At 44.2% G+C, this 14,889-nt stretch overlaps 1 protein-coding gene across 9 annotated transcripts in view; it reads left to right on the top strand.

Moving 5' to 3' along the window:
* Nucleotides 1-14,889, top strand: part of IGF2BP2 (insulin like growth factor 2 mRNA binding protein 2) — a 165,024-nt gene that overhangs the window by 136,416 nt on the left and 13,719 nt on the right. For all 9 annotated transcript variants that reach the window (XM_032631556.1, XM_032631554.1, XM_032631560.1 and 6 more), the window contains 2 exons: nucleotides 9,978-10,046; nucleotides 10,920-11,036. In XM_032631556.1, coding sequence (XP_032487447.1) covers nucleotides 9,978-10,046; nucleotides 10,920-11,036 — 186 coding nt within the window. The remainder of the gene's footprint in view (nucleotides 1-9,977; nucleotides 10,047-10,919; nucleotides 11,037-14,889) is intronic.

Here is a 14,889-nt window from a genome sequence, read left to right as displayed (position 1 = left end):
TTGTAGAATGAGTTCAACAGTTCTTAGGACTTCTTCCTAATGGACAGATTAATGTTACTAAACCATCTTCTAAGTATGTGCTCTTAAACATATAGTATATGTCATATCTGGGAAAGAAAGAGACTACTAGCAAATTCATTAGCTAGAAGCCTACTCATTGTAAAAAAAGGATTTGTTAGCTCAGATCAGAACCTTCATGAGTGCTGTTCACCTACTAAAATATTAGGGTACCTGGATGACTCATGTATAAAATTCCCACCTGTGTCTATGACTCAAATTCATTATATTCCATTAATAGGCAGTTTTTAAAAGAAAATAACACAGTGTCTAGATTTCTAAACACTTAGCACAATGCCTGGCATTTAGTAGATTCTCAGTAAGTATTTATTGTTTGAATCATAATTAATAGTGGCAGAAGAAATGTGAACTTCATGCGTTTTCTGCTTGTTCGCATTCTCAAGCATCATCAGGATCAACAGATTACCAGATTAGGGCTCAGGGTACTTGACAGCTTTTTTTTTTTTCTTTCATTCCTAATTCTTCTCCACACATACTACTTATTTTTTAAGCAAACTAATTTTCTCCCAATGTTTATACTGTTTAAATGGGAAGAATCAGGTTGGAGAACATTAGCTTAACCACTTCTTTCTTTTGAGAGGTGGTCTCTGGTGTAGTCGGCATTGCAGTGTCGGAATTCCTAGTAACTCTTTGGGTCTCTGTAGAGAGGTAGGATGAACCCACTGTGCTGTTTTGTCAACAAAATACAGACATGAACTTGCACCCACGTCCTTAGTCACAGAAACATACACATTCTGTCATCTTGTTTATATACAGCTCTTCTGAGTCATTTTTAAATCTCCATACCATAGAGTTATATACATTTTCCCTTAAACTAAAGGATAGGGTCCGATATTGAGCCGTGTGTGTGTGTGTGTGTGTGTGTGTGTGTGTGTGTGTGTGTGTGTGTGTGTGTTAGAGGGAGCTGGGAATATGGCAGGAGGGAAATGGCAGCTGTTATAGTCATGTAGCTGCTCTAAGGAGGGAGAACAGCTATGAGAGGTGCATGTCCCCGTATCTTTGCTGAGATTTGAGAATGGCCGAGCCCAGTACAATGAACTGGCATTTAGGCACATCTCATTTCTTGGGAGAAAGACTGTACATACTGCTCCACAGACGATAACTTCAGAAGCCTCTCAACCTAAGTAACGTAAATGGTGGGAGAAAAAAGATATAATACAATAGACCACTTCTAAAAGTGACAATCTAAAAGAGAGGTCGGCAAACGACAGCCTGAGGCAGCCCACCACTTATTTTTGTAAATAAATACATCTGTGAATGTTTATTTACGTACTGTCTGTTTGCTTTCCTGCTGTGATGGCAGGGTTGAGTAGATGCAGTAGAGACCCTGAGGTATGCAAAGCCTAAAATATTTATTTGGCTCTTTACAGAAAATTTTGCAGACCTCTGAACTAAAACAAAAAGAGAACTTTTCATATGATAGCAGAATATTTTCTAAACTTGAAAATAGGTTTTGCCATTTTGAAAGCTTCCTTCACATCTGAGATTTTTTACTAAAATAGTAGAATAATGCTTTTACTAAAGTAGTTTCTGTTCTTTATAAAATAGATTTTAAATAAAATTTCTTTAAGCTAAAAGCCATGTAGTTCTGATCTTGAGCCCATAGGTCAAGATTAGATTCTAATCCAAAGCACAGTTGCCCCAAATCTGCAACAATACAGCTCCTGCAGACCTCTCTCTCTGACAGCTGCAGAACTCAGGGCAGGCATGGAGGTGGCCATCGCCACCCACCTGTGCAGAATCTAGAACCTGTACTGCAGGATTGAGGGCTTCCCTAGTGGGCCCAGGCCTCCTGAGAAGGACAGGGTAGGATGGGGTGGTGGGGATACTTCAAATACTTACAAAATATTATTGCTTTCTTGTCACAAAGGCATTCAGATTTCAGGGAACTAGGTTATTTCCTGGTTGCTTTTGTGCATCACAAAACTCTAGCGCTTTTGCTCTTAGCATCCAAGGGTCAGGAAGTCTGTGCCCCTCTTTGCAGCTGCCTCACACATGCACAAATTGGTCTCTCAACTCTGGAAGCTTTTAATGTATGTGTGTATGTATGAAAATTACCATTATCATTTTCTGGTTATAAAAGTAATATGTGCAAAGTATTTAAGAAGCAAATAATACAAGTGCAGGTTTTTTCTTAATCTAGAAATAATCAGTGTTTCTATGTATATGTGTGGGTATATATACAATTTATATATACATGTATAATGTATTAAATATATAGGTGATATGTGTGTGTGTGTGTATTTCAAATTTTCACTCTACAGTGGAAATCCTTGTATATATATCTTGGTTCTTTTATCCAGCTATTTTCTCAATAAATTCCTGGAAATAGAATTGCAGAGCCAAAGAATTTTATATATAACTATAAAAAATATAAATATTGATAAATGATAAATTTTGATACATAAAGAATATACTACTTTTCCTTCCTATCTGGTATGTGACAGAGAGGTGTTTTTTTCCTCCTATACTCACTACCAATGTAATTATTCCTTGCAATCTGATAGTTTAAAGGGTGCTATTATGAGATTTAACACTGGGGCTTATTGGCCATTTTTTTCCCTCTCTAATGAATTGTCTTTTTGTATCCCATGCCCATCAGTCTGTTAAGAGGCAGTATAGATTCTGGAGTCAGGCTGCCTGTATTTGAATCTCTGCTCTATATCACTTGTTATTTTTAACAAACTTGGGCAAGTGACTTAACCTCTTTGTTAAGAGGTTAACTTAACCATCTATAAGATGGGGGTAATAATAGTACACATATCATGGGGTTGTTAAATAAGTAAAAACCTGCACACAGTAATTGCTGTGTAAGTCTTAGCTGCTATTGTCATTTACCGCCATCTTTTTCTTAATGATTTGTAACAGCTAATTACATATTAAAGCTGTTAACCATTTGTCATGTTGTAAATATCTTCCACCAGCTTGTCATTTCTTTTTGCTTTATTTGTGGTGTCTTGTGCCATAGTAAATTCTGTTTTTGGCTTCTTTAATTTTTTTACCTTTTTTTTCTTTCTTCTTTTTAAAATTAATTTTTATTAGAGTATAGCTGCTTTACGATGTTATGTGAGTTTCTGCTGTGCAGCAAAGTGAATCAGTTATACATATACATAGATCCACTCTTTTAGATTTCCTTCCCGTTTAGGTCACCACAGAGCATTGAGTAGAGTTCCCTGTGCTATACACTAGGTTCTCATTAGTTATCTGTTTTATGCATAGTAGTGTTTATATGTCAGTCCCAATCTCCCTATTCCTCCCACTTCCCCTTCCCTCCTTGGTAACCGTAAGTTTGTTCTCTACATCTGTGACTCTATTTCTGCTTCACAAATAAGTTCACCTGTACCATTTTTTTAAATTCCACATATAAGCGATAATTTGATTTTCTCTTTGTGACTTCCTTCACTCTGTATGACAATCTCTAGGTCCATCCACATCTCTGCAAATTGTGCCATAGTAATTTAAAATAGATATTTTTTGAACAATCGAACTATGCTGTGTGAAGTAAATAGTAAACGTTTCCCTTCAGTCTTCCTTCTCTTACCCAAATTTCACCCAGCAACCACTCCCCAGAAGTATAGCACTATTCTGTTTTAAAATATGTTTTATGAGCGTATATAATCCTATAATCATATTATTCCAAACAAATGGAATCATGCCACACACAATGAATTACTGTGTCTTTTATTGGTTTGTTTCCATTTTTTACTTACTGTGGGCATTCTTTCCATATTTAGAACTAATTCTCTTTGATGGCTACATAGTATTCCATTGTATGAAATTTACTATAATTTTTCTACTGAGCATACTATTTTTCTACATTTGGGTTATCTCTAGGCTTTCTCTCCTACAAATAGTGTCAAAATGAATATCCTGATACATAAATGTGTGAGTATGTCTAAAAGTAAATTCTAAGACTGCAATTACTGCATCAAAGGGGAATGTATTTTAAATTTTCACATTTCCCTTCAGCAGACTTTATGCAGAAATTTTAAGAATTAAGATAGTTAAATCAATGATGTTTTCCTTTATGGACTTCTGGCCTTCGTTGTTATGCTAAGAAAAAGCCTTCTGCCATCTAAGACTATAAAATATTCTCCCAAGTTTTCTTACAGTAATTTTGAGTTGTTGCTTCTGGGGGATCATAGTTTATTATTCACAGGGAATTTATCTTAACTTGTACTTTGAGATAGGGATCTAATGTTATTTTTTTTCCAAATAGATAGCCAGTTTTCCGAAAGTCACTTACTGAGAAATGCACCATTTCATCACTCAATTTGAAATGGCAACTTTGTTGTTCGCTTAGTTCCCACTGAGTCATATTCCTGGGCTCTATTCTGTTCCATTCATCTTTTTGTCTACACTGCAGTTACTATAGTTTTATAGCGTCTTTAACAGTTTCACCAATCTTTTTTTTCCTCAAAGGTTGAATTGGAAAGATGGTCAACTTATACTATACTTGGGAAAATCAATATGTAGGAATTTTCTGTTCCTTGAAGATTTGATACAATCCATCCATAAAAATTCTGGGCCTAGTACCTTTTGTTTGGAGAAAGATCGATCATTTATAACCTTTTCAATTTCTTATATTTTCCTATGAAAGTATTCATCTCTCTTTTCATACTTAGTGACACAAAGCTGTGCAGAGCAAACTGTTGCCTTTTAAAGCTGCGAACTTGTGAATATCTCTTTTATTCTTAACATCATATATTTCCGTTCTCTTCTTTTTCTTAATCAAATTTACTAGGGATTTTTCTTTTAATTTTTAAGTAGTTATGGGTTTCTTTTTTGTTATCCTATAATTGTTCCCTGTACATTTTGTACTCAAAGAATGTTATTGGAACATCTCTGATTTTTGTGGTCTTGCTCATGCGTGATCAAATTTTGGAAATCATGGGCACTTGGAAAGATGTACCTTCTCTGATGGACTCAAAGTTGTGTATATGGCTGTAAAATCAAGCTTTTAATTGGTGGCTTGTATCCTCTATTTTATTACTTTTATCTCTATGACTTACTACATTTTGAGAGCAGTTTACTGTTCTCCCACTATGATTATGATTTTTCAAATTCTTTATTTCTAACAGATTTTTGTTTAATGTATTTTTATTATATTACTCTATAAATAACCTGGAATTTTAGTACAAATTATTAAATTTTCTTTCTAAGTCAATACACAGTCTCATATTTCACAGTTATTTAGAATTAACTAAACTTTTCTTACTGGTTTCTTTGCTCACTACAGATGGTTTCTTGTATTTCCACATCCTCTTATTTTTTGAGTTATTTGTTTTCGTTTCTTTGTTTTTCTGGAGTAGTTCCTCAAACAACTTTTTTTTCAGGAATAATTAAGTAGTATAATTTCTAAGCTTTTCTATACCTGAAAATGCCTCCCCCCCCACACTTCACATGTGAATGAAAGTTCAACTAGGTATCTAAAAATTCTAGGGTCTTAGTTCCTTTAGAACTCTGAAAACATTGTTGCTACCAGTCTGATTTCTCTTTCTTTAGTAGGTAACTTTTTTTTTCTTTTGTCTAAGTTTTTTGCCTTTTGTAGTATTTTACTGACACCCTTGGAAATCAGAAATCTGACTCTGAGCCCTTTAATCTGAACATTCAAGTTTTTCATTGGTTCAGGAAAACCTTCTGCGTCTGTAGTTAATTTTAGCATTGCCTCTCTTCCCTCCACTCCATTTCCTCCTGGAGTTTCCACTTTATGGAGAGAGAGTAGATCTTCCAACTCTACTCGTCATGTCTGAGTCCTTCCTTTTGTTTTGCGTGAGTTAATCTTCTTGTGCACTGATTGGCTTTTCAAGAGTGTCCATGCTGCTATTTGTATGACTTCTATTGAGTTTTTACTCCACAGTCATGTTTTTAATTTCTAAGACCGATCTAGTTCTCTGATTGGCTTCCCTCATAGCAGTCTACTCACATATTAAAGCACTGCCCTCTTGAATCTCACTGAGAAATAAAGCAGACTTTTTAGAAAAGCTCCTCCCTCTTTCCTGAACTAATTCACTGAGGGCATTTTCTTGCCTTGCTGAGCTTTGCTCCCCTCTTTCATGCTGCTGATTCACTGTATATGTCCAGTGAGTTTTAATTGTCCGTTCATGTACTTAAACTCAGCAGGGGGCATATTAGAATCCTTAGGGGAGCCTTATCATAACTACACCATGGGCCCCACCTGAACTAATACATTTGGAATGTTCCAGAGGAGGGCAGTGTTGGGTTAAGATCTTGGGACGCAGAGTCAGACACAGAGATCTGTGCCCAAACCTTGGCTCCACCTCTTGCTAGCTTACCAATTCCTGGTCCCCCTCAGCTTCTGAGGTGGTCCTCTGAGAGCTCACAGGGGTGATAGGCAGGGGCTGGAAGGAGGCACTGGACAAGCTGGGATAGAATGGTGCACCTTCTGAATCTTGAATAGCTCTGCCCATGACTCTGACCAAGTCCACTCCCTTCCTCCCATGTCCATATCCCTGGTTCCCAGGGAGAGCACCTGCCGTCTTTATAACAGAACTCTGTCATCACACTACAGCTAGTTATATTTTTGAACCTAATTTGTATGCCTGACCCTTGCCCTCTTTACTACCCCTTCAACACCCCTCTCTCTTTCTGCTCCCTGATTTCTTCATGATTCAGAATATCACCTAAATGGTACATCAAATGGTCATACACAACAGCTAGGAACCGAGGACCCTGCAGTTCTTCCAGAAAAAGCAGGGCCAACTTAAAATTGAATTCCATTCTAAATGTTCATGAGTATGTTTGATATATACGCCTCTACTACCCCCAGCGTAGTCAAGCACAGAGGAAATGCAGACACTAGTTGCCCTCAAACGGAATTTGAAATGAACCAGTGGATAATAGTGACCCCCTGCACCCTTGCTGCCTCTCTTTTTGGGGGAGCATACCTGGCAGGGGCACCTTCACCATAACCTCTTCTCCCCCCCCATACCCCAAATCATAATTCTTTTGAAACACTCAAAAGTAAAGTAGCTTCTCCCTCATAAAATATGTGGGGACCCTCAAACTGAGACACTAAAAGCCCAACTGCCATTTTAGGGTTGTGGTGCCATACCGCCCACCCCACTCTGGGGCCCCAGTTTGTCAGCTGGCTACAACCTGCTTTCCCATTAAAGAGAACATTTATTTAAGTCATAACAGGTTACTTTTTGGTCATTATGACTAAGCTTCTCTTCCAGTTGAGGCTGTGGACTCCATGTAAGCATGGGGGTGGGGGGAATGGAAAGTGTGCTCTGATAAGTGGTAAATAAGTACGCATTTAACACTCAATAGTTCAAGCCATACAGTGCCTGATGATGGATTCTCCATTCCTGTGACCTCATTGAATGCCACGTAACGTCCTTCAGGGGCATCCATTGTACTTTGGGTCAAATCCACGTCCAAATCAAGGCCCACAGAGCCCTCCCTGCGTGATCTCACACTACCTGCCTCCCCATCCCATCAGGCTGTTCTCTCAGTTGCTTTCACCATACTGGCCTCTTTTCTGTTTTCCAAACAGACCAACCCCTTTCCTAGCTCTGCACCTCTCAGAACCCTGCTTAGAATGTCTCTTCCCTAGTGCCTTGCATGGGGCTCCATCTCCTCCGTGGGTCCCAACTCAGAGGTCACCTCCTCCAAGAGGCTTCCCAGACCCTCCAGCTGAAGTTGCCATCCCACTCATCTTGGCAGCTACCCATCCTCATAGCCTCCTGTTCGTTTCTTTTACATGCTTGTCTGCCTCTCCAGTAGAACCTAAGTTCTGTGGTGGCAGTGACCTTTTCTGTCTCAATAGCTGTGTCCCCAGCACCTAGAGCAGTGCTTTGCTCAAATATCTTTTGGATGAATGAGTAAACAATTGAATGAACTCCCACAACAGTATTGTAAGCTCTGGATATTATTTTAATCCACTTGTGGATGAGGTTCAGAAAAGCTGAATAAATTATTCCAAGTTGTATAGAACTAGTGATTCAGACTCAAGTCTTCTGGGTCTTCTGACTCCAAAAACCAGCTTATATACACAAAGGCTAATGACAGAGCCTCAGCTAGAAACAAGTTCCTGATTGCCGAGTTTTGGGGTTCTTTCTCCACAACAGTTTTCCGGCTGTAACTCATGAATAAAAAGAGGACTGGGGAATTATTTCTTTTTATCCTTTTATAGTTCATCCCCTCCCCTCACCCAAGTGGTAGATCTAAATTTGATATAGTGTTTATATTGGGAGTATTTGAACCCAGAATGGAGCTACACTTGTGGTTTGTCTATTTTGAGGCCAAATCACAATTCAGAAGAATTATTTCTGCTGAGAGCTGAAGGAAAAGCTCTCCAGGTGAGAGGAGGGCAGAAGCATCCTTTCCCCAAGGTAGAGCTTTGTCTGAGCAGAAAAGCTGCAGGAATTCTCCCTGACCCGCCGTGGCCCAGGAAAGGGACCTGCACTGAGAAGAGTCTGGAGCTGATGCTCTTCAAGAAAGAGGCAGGCCCAAGTGAGCCAAACGTCTTCACTCAGCTTCCTTTCGAAAGTGGACGTCTGCCAGAAGAACACTGGTCTCATAGCCCCCTCTTGTGGCCTTGAGGTGTCACTGCAGCCTCTTTCCAAGTCGTGAGAGGCAGAGGCTTGCATTACAGGATCGTTCCCTTCCTTTGGCAAAGCTCTGTCCCCTGCAGGTGCTGTGGACACTCAGAGTTCCCCACCGTGTTCACATCTCTTTTCCCCTGAAGTCCACTATCCAAACTCAAAAAGAGAAATAGTTTCATTTTTGTCCCTAATGAGTCCGAAGGCAAAGTTGTGGTCTGGAACTCAGAATCCAACTGGACATTCAGGAGACAGAGGATACCGGGAGATTTGTTCAAGGACCCTCAAATGAAAGCTAGGTCCCCTAACTCCAAGCCTCCAACTGGTGTCTGACCACTGCTAGATGGCCCCTCAGGGATTGGTTCCATGGTGCCCAGCACTGTCCACCTCCCTTCCTGTAACAGGCATGTCAGCATTTACTTGGCCTTATGTGTAAAGCACAGTGAACTAGACATTGCTGACTCTACTTAATGTCCTGCCCATAAAATATATAAATGCAGATGTATTCCTGTCCTGCAGGACTACTGTAAAGATTAAGAGAGCTTATGGGGAATTCCCTGGTGGTCCAGTGGTTAGGACTCCACGCTTTCACTGTAGGGGGCATGGGTTCGATCCCTTGTCGGGGAACTAAGGATCCCACACGCTGCGTGGCACAGCCAAAAATAAAATATTTTTTTTTTAAAAAGAGTTTATAGATAAAGTATCTACCACAATGCCTAGGACACAGTAGGTATTCAATAAAAAGCAGCTACTTAAAAAATTAATGCTACTTTCCTAATAGCTCTGCCACATCTGCCCTCCTGTCCCCTGCTTCCCCCTCCACAATATGTATTTATTCATTCATTTTCTCTCCTCAGTTTCGTCTTCAATTTCTCCATTCTCAGTCTCTCCATTCCTTCTGAGATTCTCTGGGCGCTCACTGATCTGACTTCCCAGGAACACTTTGCTTGTTTAGAATAACTCTTGGATTTGTCCTGGCACTCTCTGTTTCTTTAATCTGTGGTTCATAATTCCTCAGAAAATAGAAACCACTGGCGCTTCCTCTCTGCCTAAGGGCAGGTTAAAAAGTGCGTTGTGAGCATGTTCCCTCTGGTGGGTTCCTGGGAAGCCTAGACCATGACTCAGCTTGGAAATGATGAACATCCAGCCCAGCCAGTGCTCCGTGAGGGAAGGAAGCAGAGATCCGAGCTGCAGAGGCACAGGTGTGCCTTTAGGACAGCGCGGCCCGGTGGTGGTGCCGGGAGCCTTTGTTGTGTGTGGGAATCTTGCCTCCCTGAGTTTGGTGAGCGGCCCTATGGGCCCTGCTGACTGACCGTTTCTCTCCTGCTGCAGACCCACTCCGGATACTTCTCCAGCTTGTACCCCCCTCACCAGTTCGGCCCGTTCCCGCATCATCACTCAGTAAGTGCCCACAGTTCAGCCCCATCTGCCACTCGTCCCTCTCCTGTGGCCGGTGCCGCTCAGTCCTTGGCAGACTGACCAGTGCGTGCTCACGGTGTGCGTGCCGGGTCCCCTGGTTCCCGGCTGTCCTGGGAGTGACACATTGCAGGGCGTCAGCACAGCAGACCGCCCGGCACTCAAGTGCACTGAGCGGCCCTTCAGCACCCTGCTGGTGCTCACAGGTCCCACAGTGGCTGGAAACTGGTGCAGAGGAGCAGTCAGCAGGTCAGATTAGGAGGTGGTGTTGGGCTAAAAAACAGAGCCTCCAAAGCTCTTTAATAAAGTCTAGCAAGTGGGCCGTGTCATTCCCACAGACCCCTACAGACAAGAACAGCAAGGGCCCCTGGCGGGCTTGCCTGCGTCTCTCTGGGCCGTCCCCTCACAGCCTGTTCAGGGCAGGTTTAATTACACTCTCGTTTTGAACCCAGTCCCCCTCCAGTGAAAGTGCTGCTGCTGCCCACTAGGTGGGAGGGCAGCTCTCCATTCCTGCTAACAAAGTGCCTCAGGCCAGGTGTGCTTAATAGCTACTGATTCCTTGGATGAAGACGCAGGAGAAATACACATCACATTTGAACTTGACAGAAGGCCCGTGGACAGACAGCTTGCTGTGTCCAGCAAATTCAGAGCTGCTCAGGAGGAGTTTGCACTCTAGTGGTTGTGTAGTTAGTGTGGATCCTGTTCCAGTTCATCCCTCCGGCTTCCCCCCCTGCAGTGCCCTAGGCCCCAGAAGAATCCCATGCAGCATCCGGCCATTGCTCCGTTGCTGTTGAGTGCCTGAAGGAGCAGCCCCAGTAGGAATGATGTCGTCTGTCTTGTCTTGTCCTGTCCTTCCAGTATCCAGAGCAGGAGATTGTGAATCTCTTCATCCCAACCCAGGCTGTGGGTGCCATCATCGGGAAGAAAGGGGCGCACATTAAACAGCTGGCCAGGTTCGCCGGGGCCTCCATCAAGGTAAAGCCGCTCTTGACAGCTGCCCCTATCCCACCCTCTTCCACCCCCATCGCCACCCCATGTCCCTTGTTCCTTCTGTCCATCCCGGGCAATTCTTACACCATCCATAAAATCCTACAGGACCTGGAAAGCCTGCCTTCCGGACTATTCCCATGTGCACTCATCTTTACCTCTCTCACTCCTTTTTTGTCCCACTAACACATGAATTAGGAAAAAATACTAGTAATACGTAAGCCAACCTGGTCCTCTTTGGGCTACCATTGTCCTCAAGATAAAGCAAAGGCTGAGGATTCTCCCAAGTGAAGGGAGTGAGCCTAAGGAGAGCGATAATTTACATTCAGCAGTTGTCAGTGCTTTGATGCTTTAGTTAGTCTCCATTTCAGAAACCTTTGAACTTGGAAACAAATAGCTTGAATGGAAAACTCTTTGAAAGGCAGTGATGAAGCCGCAGATAAACAAAAGCCGGTGACATAACCTGAGCCGCGGCCTCCGGGCTGAGGAGAGGGGTTGAGGAGAGAGGTCAGGAAGGAGGGCCCCTGATTCATGCACTGGCCGAGTGCAGACACAGCTGCAGTTACATTCCCACCGCCTGTCTCCTGGAGCACAATGGGAAGAGTCGGCAGAGAAGCTGAAAGGGGAGGATTATTCGACCCTGGTCCTGCTCCAAGCCCAGCTATCAGCGCTGACTCACGGGCAGAATGCTGAGCACGTCCCAAGCCTCGTGAAACGCTGTCGGAAACAAGAGTTGCCGTTGTTACGTAAAATAATTTGCTGCCATGGGACAACCCGGAATTCCGAACAAGAGGTCTCATGACTTGGAGAGAAAGAATGCTTACACTTTCTCCCTAAGAAGAGCTGGAATTTCTCCCACAGCAAGTGTGCTGGAGAAAAAACAAAAACAAAACAATCTGAGAAGTGCAGAACAAGGATTGCAGTGATACCATGAAAGAATTTTATGTAGGTAAATCATTTCCCCTCTCGGTGCTCGTTTAACTCACCAGCAAAGCCCACAGATTGGAGGAGAGCCCGAGGTGGGGGCAGACGGTGGTGGAGCACCCGGGGCCTTTGCACCCGGCAGGCTTGTTGCAGGTGAGACCCCAGCCCGGGTACTGACTGGCTGTGCTGGGCCCGCCCCCTGTGTGGGACAGGTAAGGTATGGACGACCACTGGGCTGGCTGCACCCTGAGGGCCATTCTCGGTGTCCGGTCCTGTGGTCTGAGGTGCGATGCAGCGCAAGGGACAGAACGAGACAATTTCAACTAAAAGGGACTTGAGGGATCGTTTCGTCCAATCCTCTCTTTTTCCCCTGAGAAAAGGGAGACTGAGAGAGGGAACGGGAGATGGCCAAGGCACGCAGGTGGCAGGACTGGCTCTTAGATAGCAGTTCTGCCAACTCGTAGGCTACAGGGCACTTCCCAGGACTAATCGCAGCAATAACTCTCCACTTACCATTGCCCATAAGGAACTAGGGCCCAGTGTTTCATTGACATGTCAGTGGCCACAAAGCTAAAGAATGTGAGAGCTGAGGTTGGACCGAGCTATCCTATTTTTGGTCCAATGTTTTTTCAACCTGAGTGCTATACCAGAGTCATTCCAGCAAGACTTTGGGAAAGTAGAGAAGGATCAACCCCTTGGGCTTCCCCCACAGCATCCCCGTAGTCCCTCTCTGTCCCAGCAGAGTTGAGTGGTGGCATGACTTCTGTGATGGGCAAAGACAACCGGGGACAGAATGGGCTCTGGCTCTCTCCAGAGTAGTAGAGAAAAAGAGAGGAAGCCAGGGAAGCCAAACATTGGCAAGAGACATTTCCTACTTTTTAAAATCAGTCTGGTTTTTGCTAGATTTCCTTTGTCTTGACAGTTCTCTGACAGCATCTGTCTCTAAAGGTGATGATCTCACTAATTCCAGAGAACCACCCCCAATCCTGCTCTACCAGTCTTCAGGGGCCACAACTAGAGGCACATTTGATGCTGCTGGGGCGGGGGGGGGGAGAGCTTTACACTAACACGTGGGAGCAGAGTGCTGGAAGGGGGTGGGCTGAGTTGGGATCGGGCGGTGCATGCAAGAGATGTTTCAGTTACAGGCGAGAGCTGAGCCCCTGTTGCCTGCCTTTCCTGCGCATCATCTGGCTGACAGCCTTCAGAATGCCACACAAAATTCCTGATCCTTGTTTCAGCCCTGCTCACCCGTGATCTTGGTGGTCACCTCATCTTTCTGCATCCCATTTGCTTCAGTCATAAAGTGGAGTCCTCATTCCAGGTCCTCTCAGGGAGTTTGCCTGGGGAGTGCCATTCCAGAACTGCAGGAGCACAGAGTTCTGGGCTGGGCTGTGAATACCAGTTAGTGGAGAGATGGGGGGCTTTCTTTCAGGATTGGAACAAGGCAACTGTGAGAACTGATTGGGTCAACGTGAATTATGAATTAGCCTTTCAGCCCTTCTTGATTTGGGTGGATAAGAGCTGGGAACCACTGTGTCCATGCTCCTGTCACTCTCATTTACTCTTGGAAATAAGGAGCAGATTTAATGCCACCTATGGATGTAGAAGTAGAGATGAGGGTTCCCGCCAGGGATCTTAAGGGCCAGTCTGTATGCGGCCTGCTGGAGGGTCTCAGTCCCCTGGACACATCTGTTTTTCGGGTGAGGCTGCTGCCCTGCAGTTGAAGGCTGGCAGGTGGTCAGCCCGCAGCAAAGGGAAGACCCCCCAGGAAGCTCAGTGGTCGGTGACCAGTGTCTCACGTTCATCCTCGTGCCACTAAGTAGTCAGGGCCAGATCTTCTTTGAAGGTCTCATAGACAGGGTCAGCGCAGGCCTTGGGTCTGTCTTCATGGTAAAGCTGGGACAGCGACACGGGACCCTGAGGCCTGCAGGTGCAGCCTGGCTTAGGACACGTACTGAGAGAAAACTAAAACCCTGTGGAGGTGGAGGTCTTCTTGTGGGAGCCAAGACTGAGGCACAGTGGTTCAGAGATGATAACTTCTGACACGCCCCGTCAGTGGTGAATCACGTTCACGCTGAACCAGCTCAGTCTCGGGGATGGGGTCTCTGGGTGATGTGCAGGACTCTATGAGGTGCGTTTGTGTACTAACCTCACTCCTGGCTCACCCCTAAGTGCCTGGTGTACTTTTAGCTCATTTAAAAGTAACTTTATGGGAATTCCCTGGTGGTCCAGTGGTTAGGACTCCACGCTTCCATTGCAGGGGGCACAAGTTCCCTGATTAGGAAACTAAGATCCCACAAGCCACGTGGCATGGCCAAAAAAATAAATAAATTTAACTTTAATTATGCTACATTGTATTTATTTTTAAAGCTACCTTAAAAGGTTTTTGAAACAAGGCAGGGTATGCGGGGAAAAATATGTAAAGAGGATCTAACAAAAAAATGTTCGGTTGTTCCATCTTGAGTTCTGTTACAAAAGACGTCAGAGGGGCTTCCCTGGTGGCGCAGCGGTTGAGAGTCCGCCTGCCGATGCAGGGGACTCGGGTTCGCGCCCCGGTCCGGGAAGATCCCACATGCCGCGGAGCGGCTGGGCCTGCGCGTCCGGAGCCTGTGCTCCGCAACGGGAGAGGCCACAGCAGAGAGAGGCCCGCGTACCAAAAAAAAAAAAAAAAAAAAAAAAAAAAAAAAAGACGTCAGAGTCACAGAGTGAGAGCTAGGAGGTTTTGAGCTTGCCAGGTTCAACTGCCATGTTTCATCTGTGGGGAGAGGAGGGGTTTGTAGAGCACGCACTGGAACCAGGGTGTTCTCATGCTTGCTCTGGTGCCATCGGTTGATTCGTGTGCTACAGAGGAGCTGGTCCTAGTCACACCTGTCACTAACAGCCCTTTCTGCAGGCTGACTCCAACTTAACTCCTCTG

The sequence above is a fragment of the Phocoena sinus genome, chromosome 4, assembly GCF_008692025.1.
Source record: "Phocoena sinus isolate mPhoSin1 chromosome 4, mPhoSin1.pri, whole genome shotgun sequence".
Classification (NCBI taxonomy): domain Eukaryota; kingdom Metazoa; phylum Chordata; class Mammalia; order Artiodactyla; family Phocoenidae; genus Phocoena; species Phocoena sinus.
This window is presented reverse-complemented; position numbering and strand designations above follow the sequence as displayed.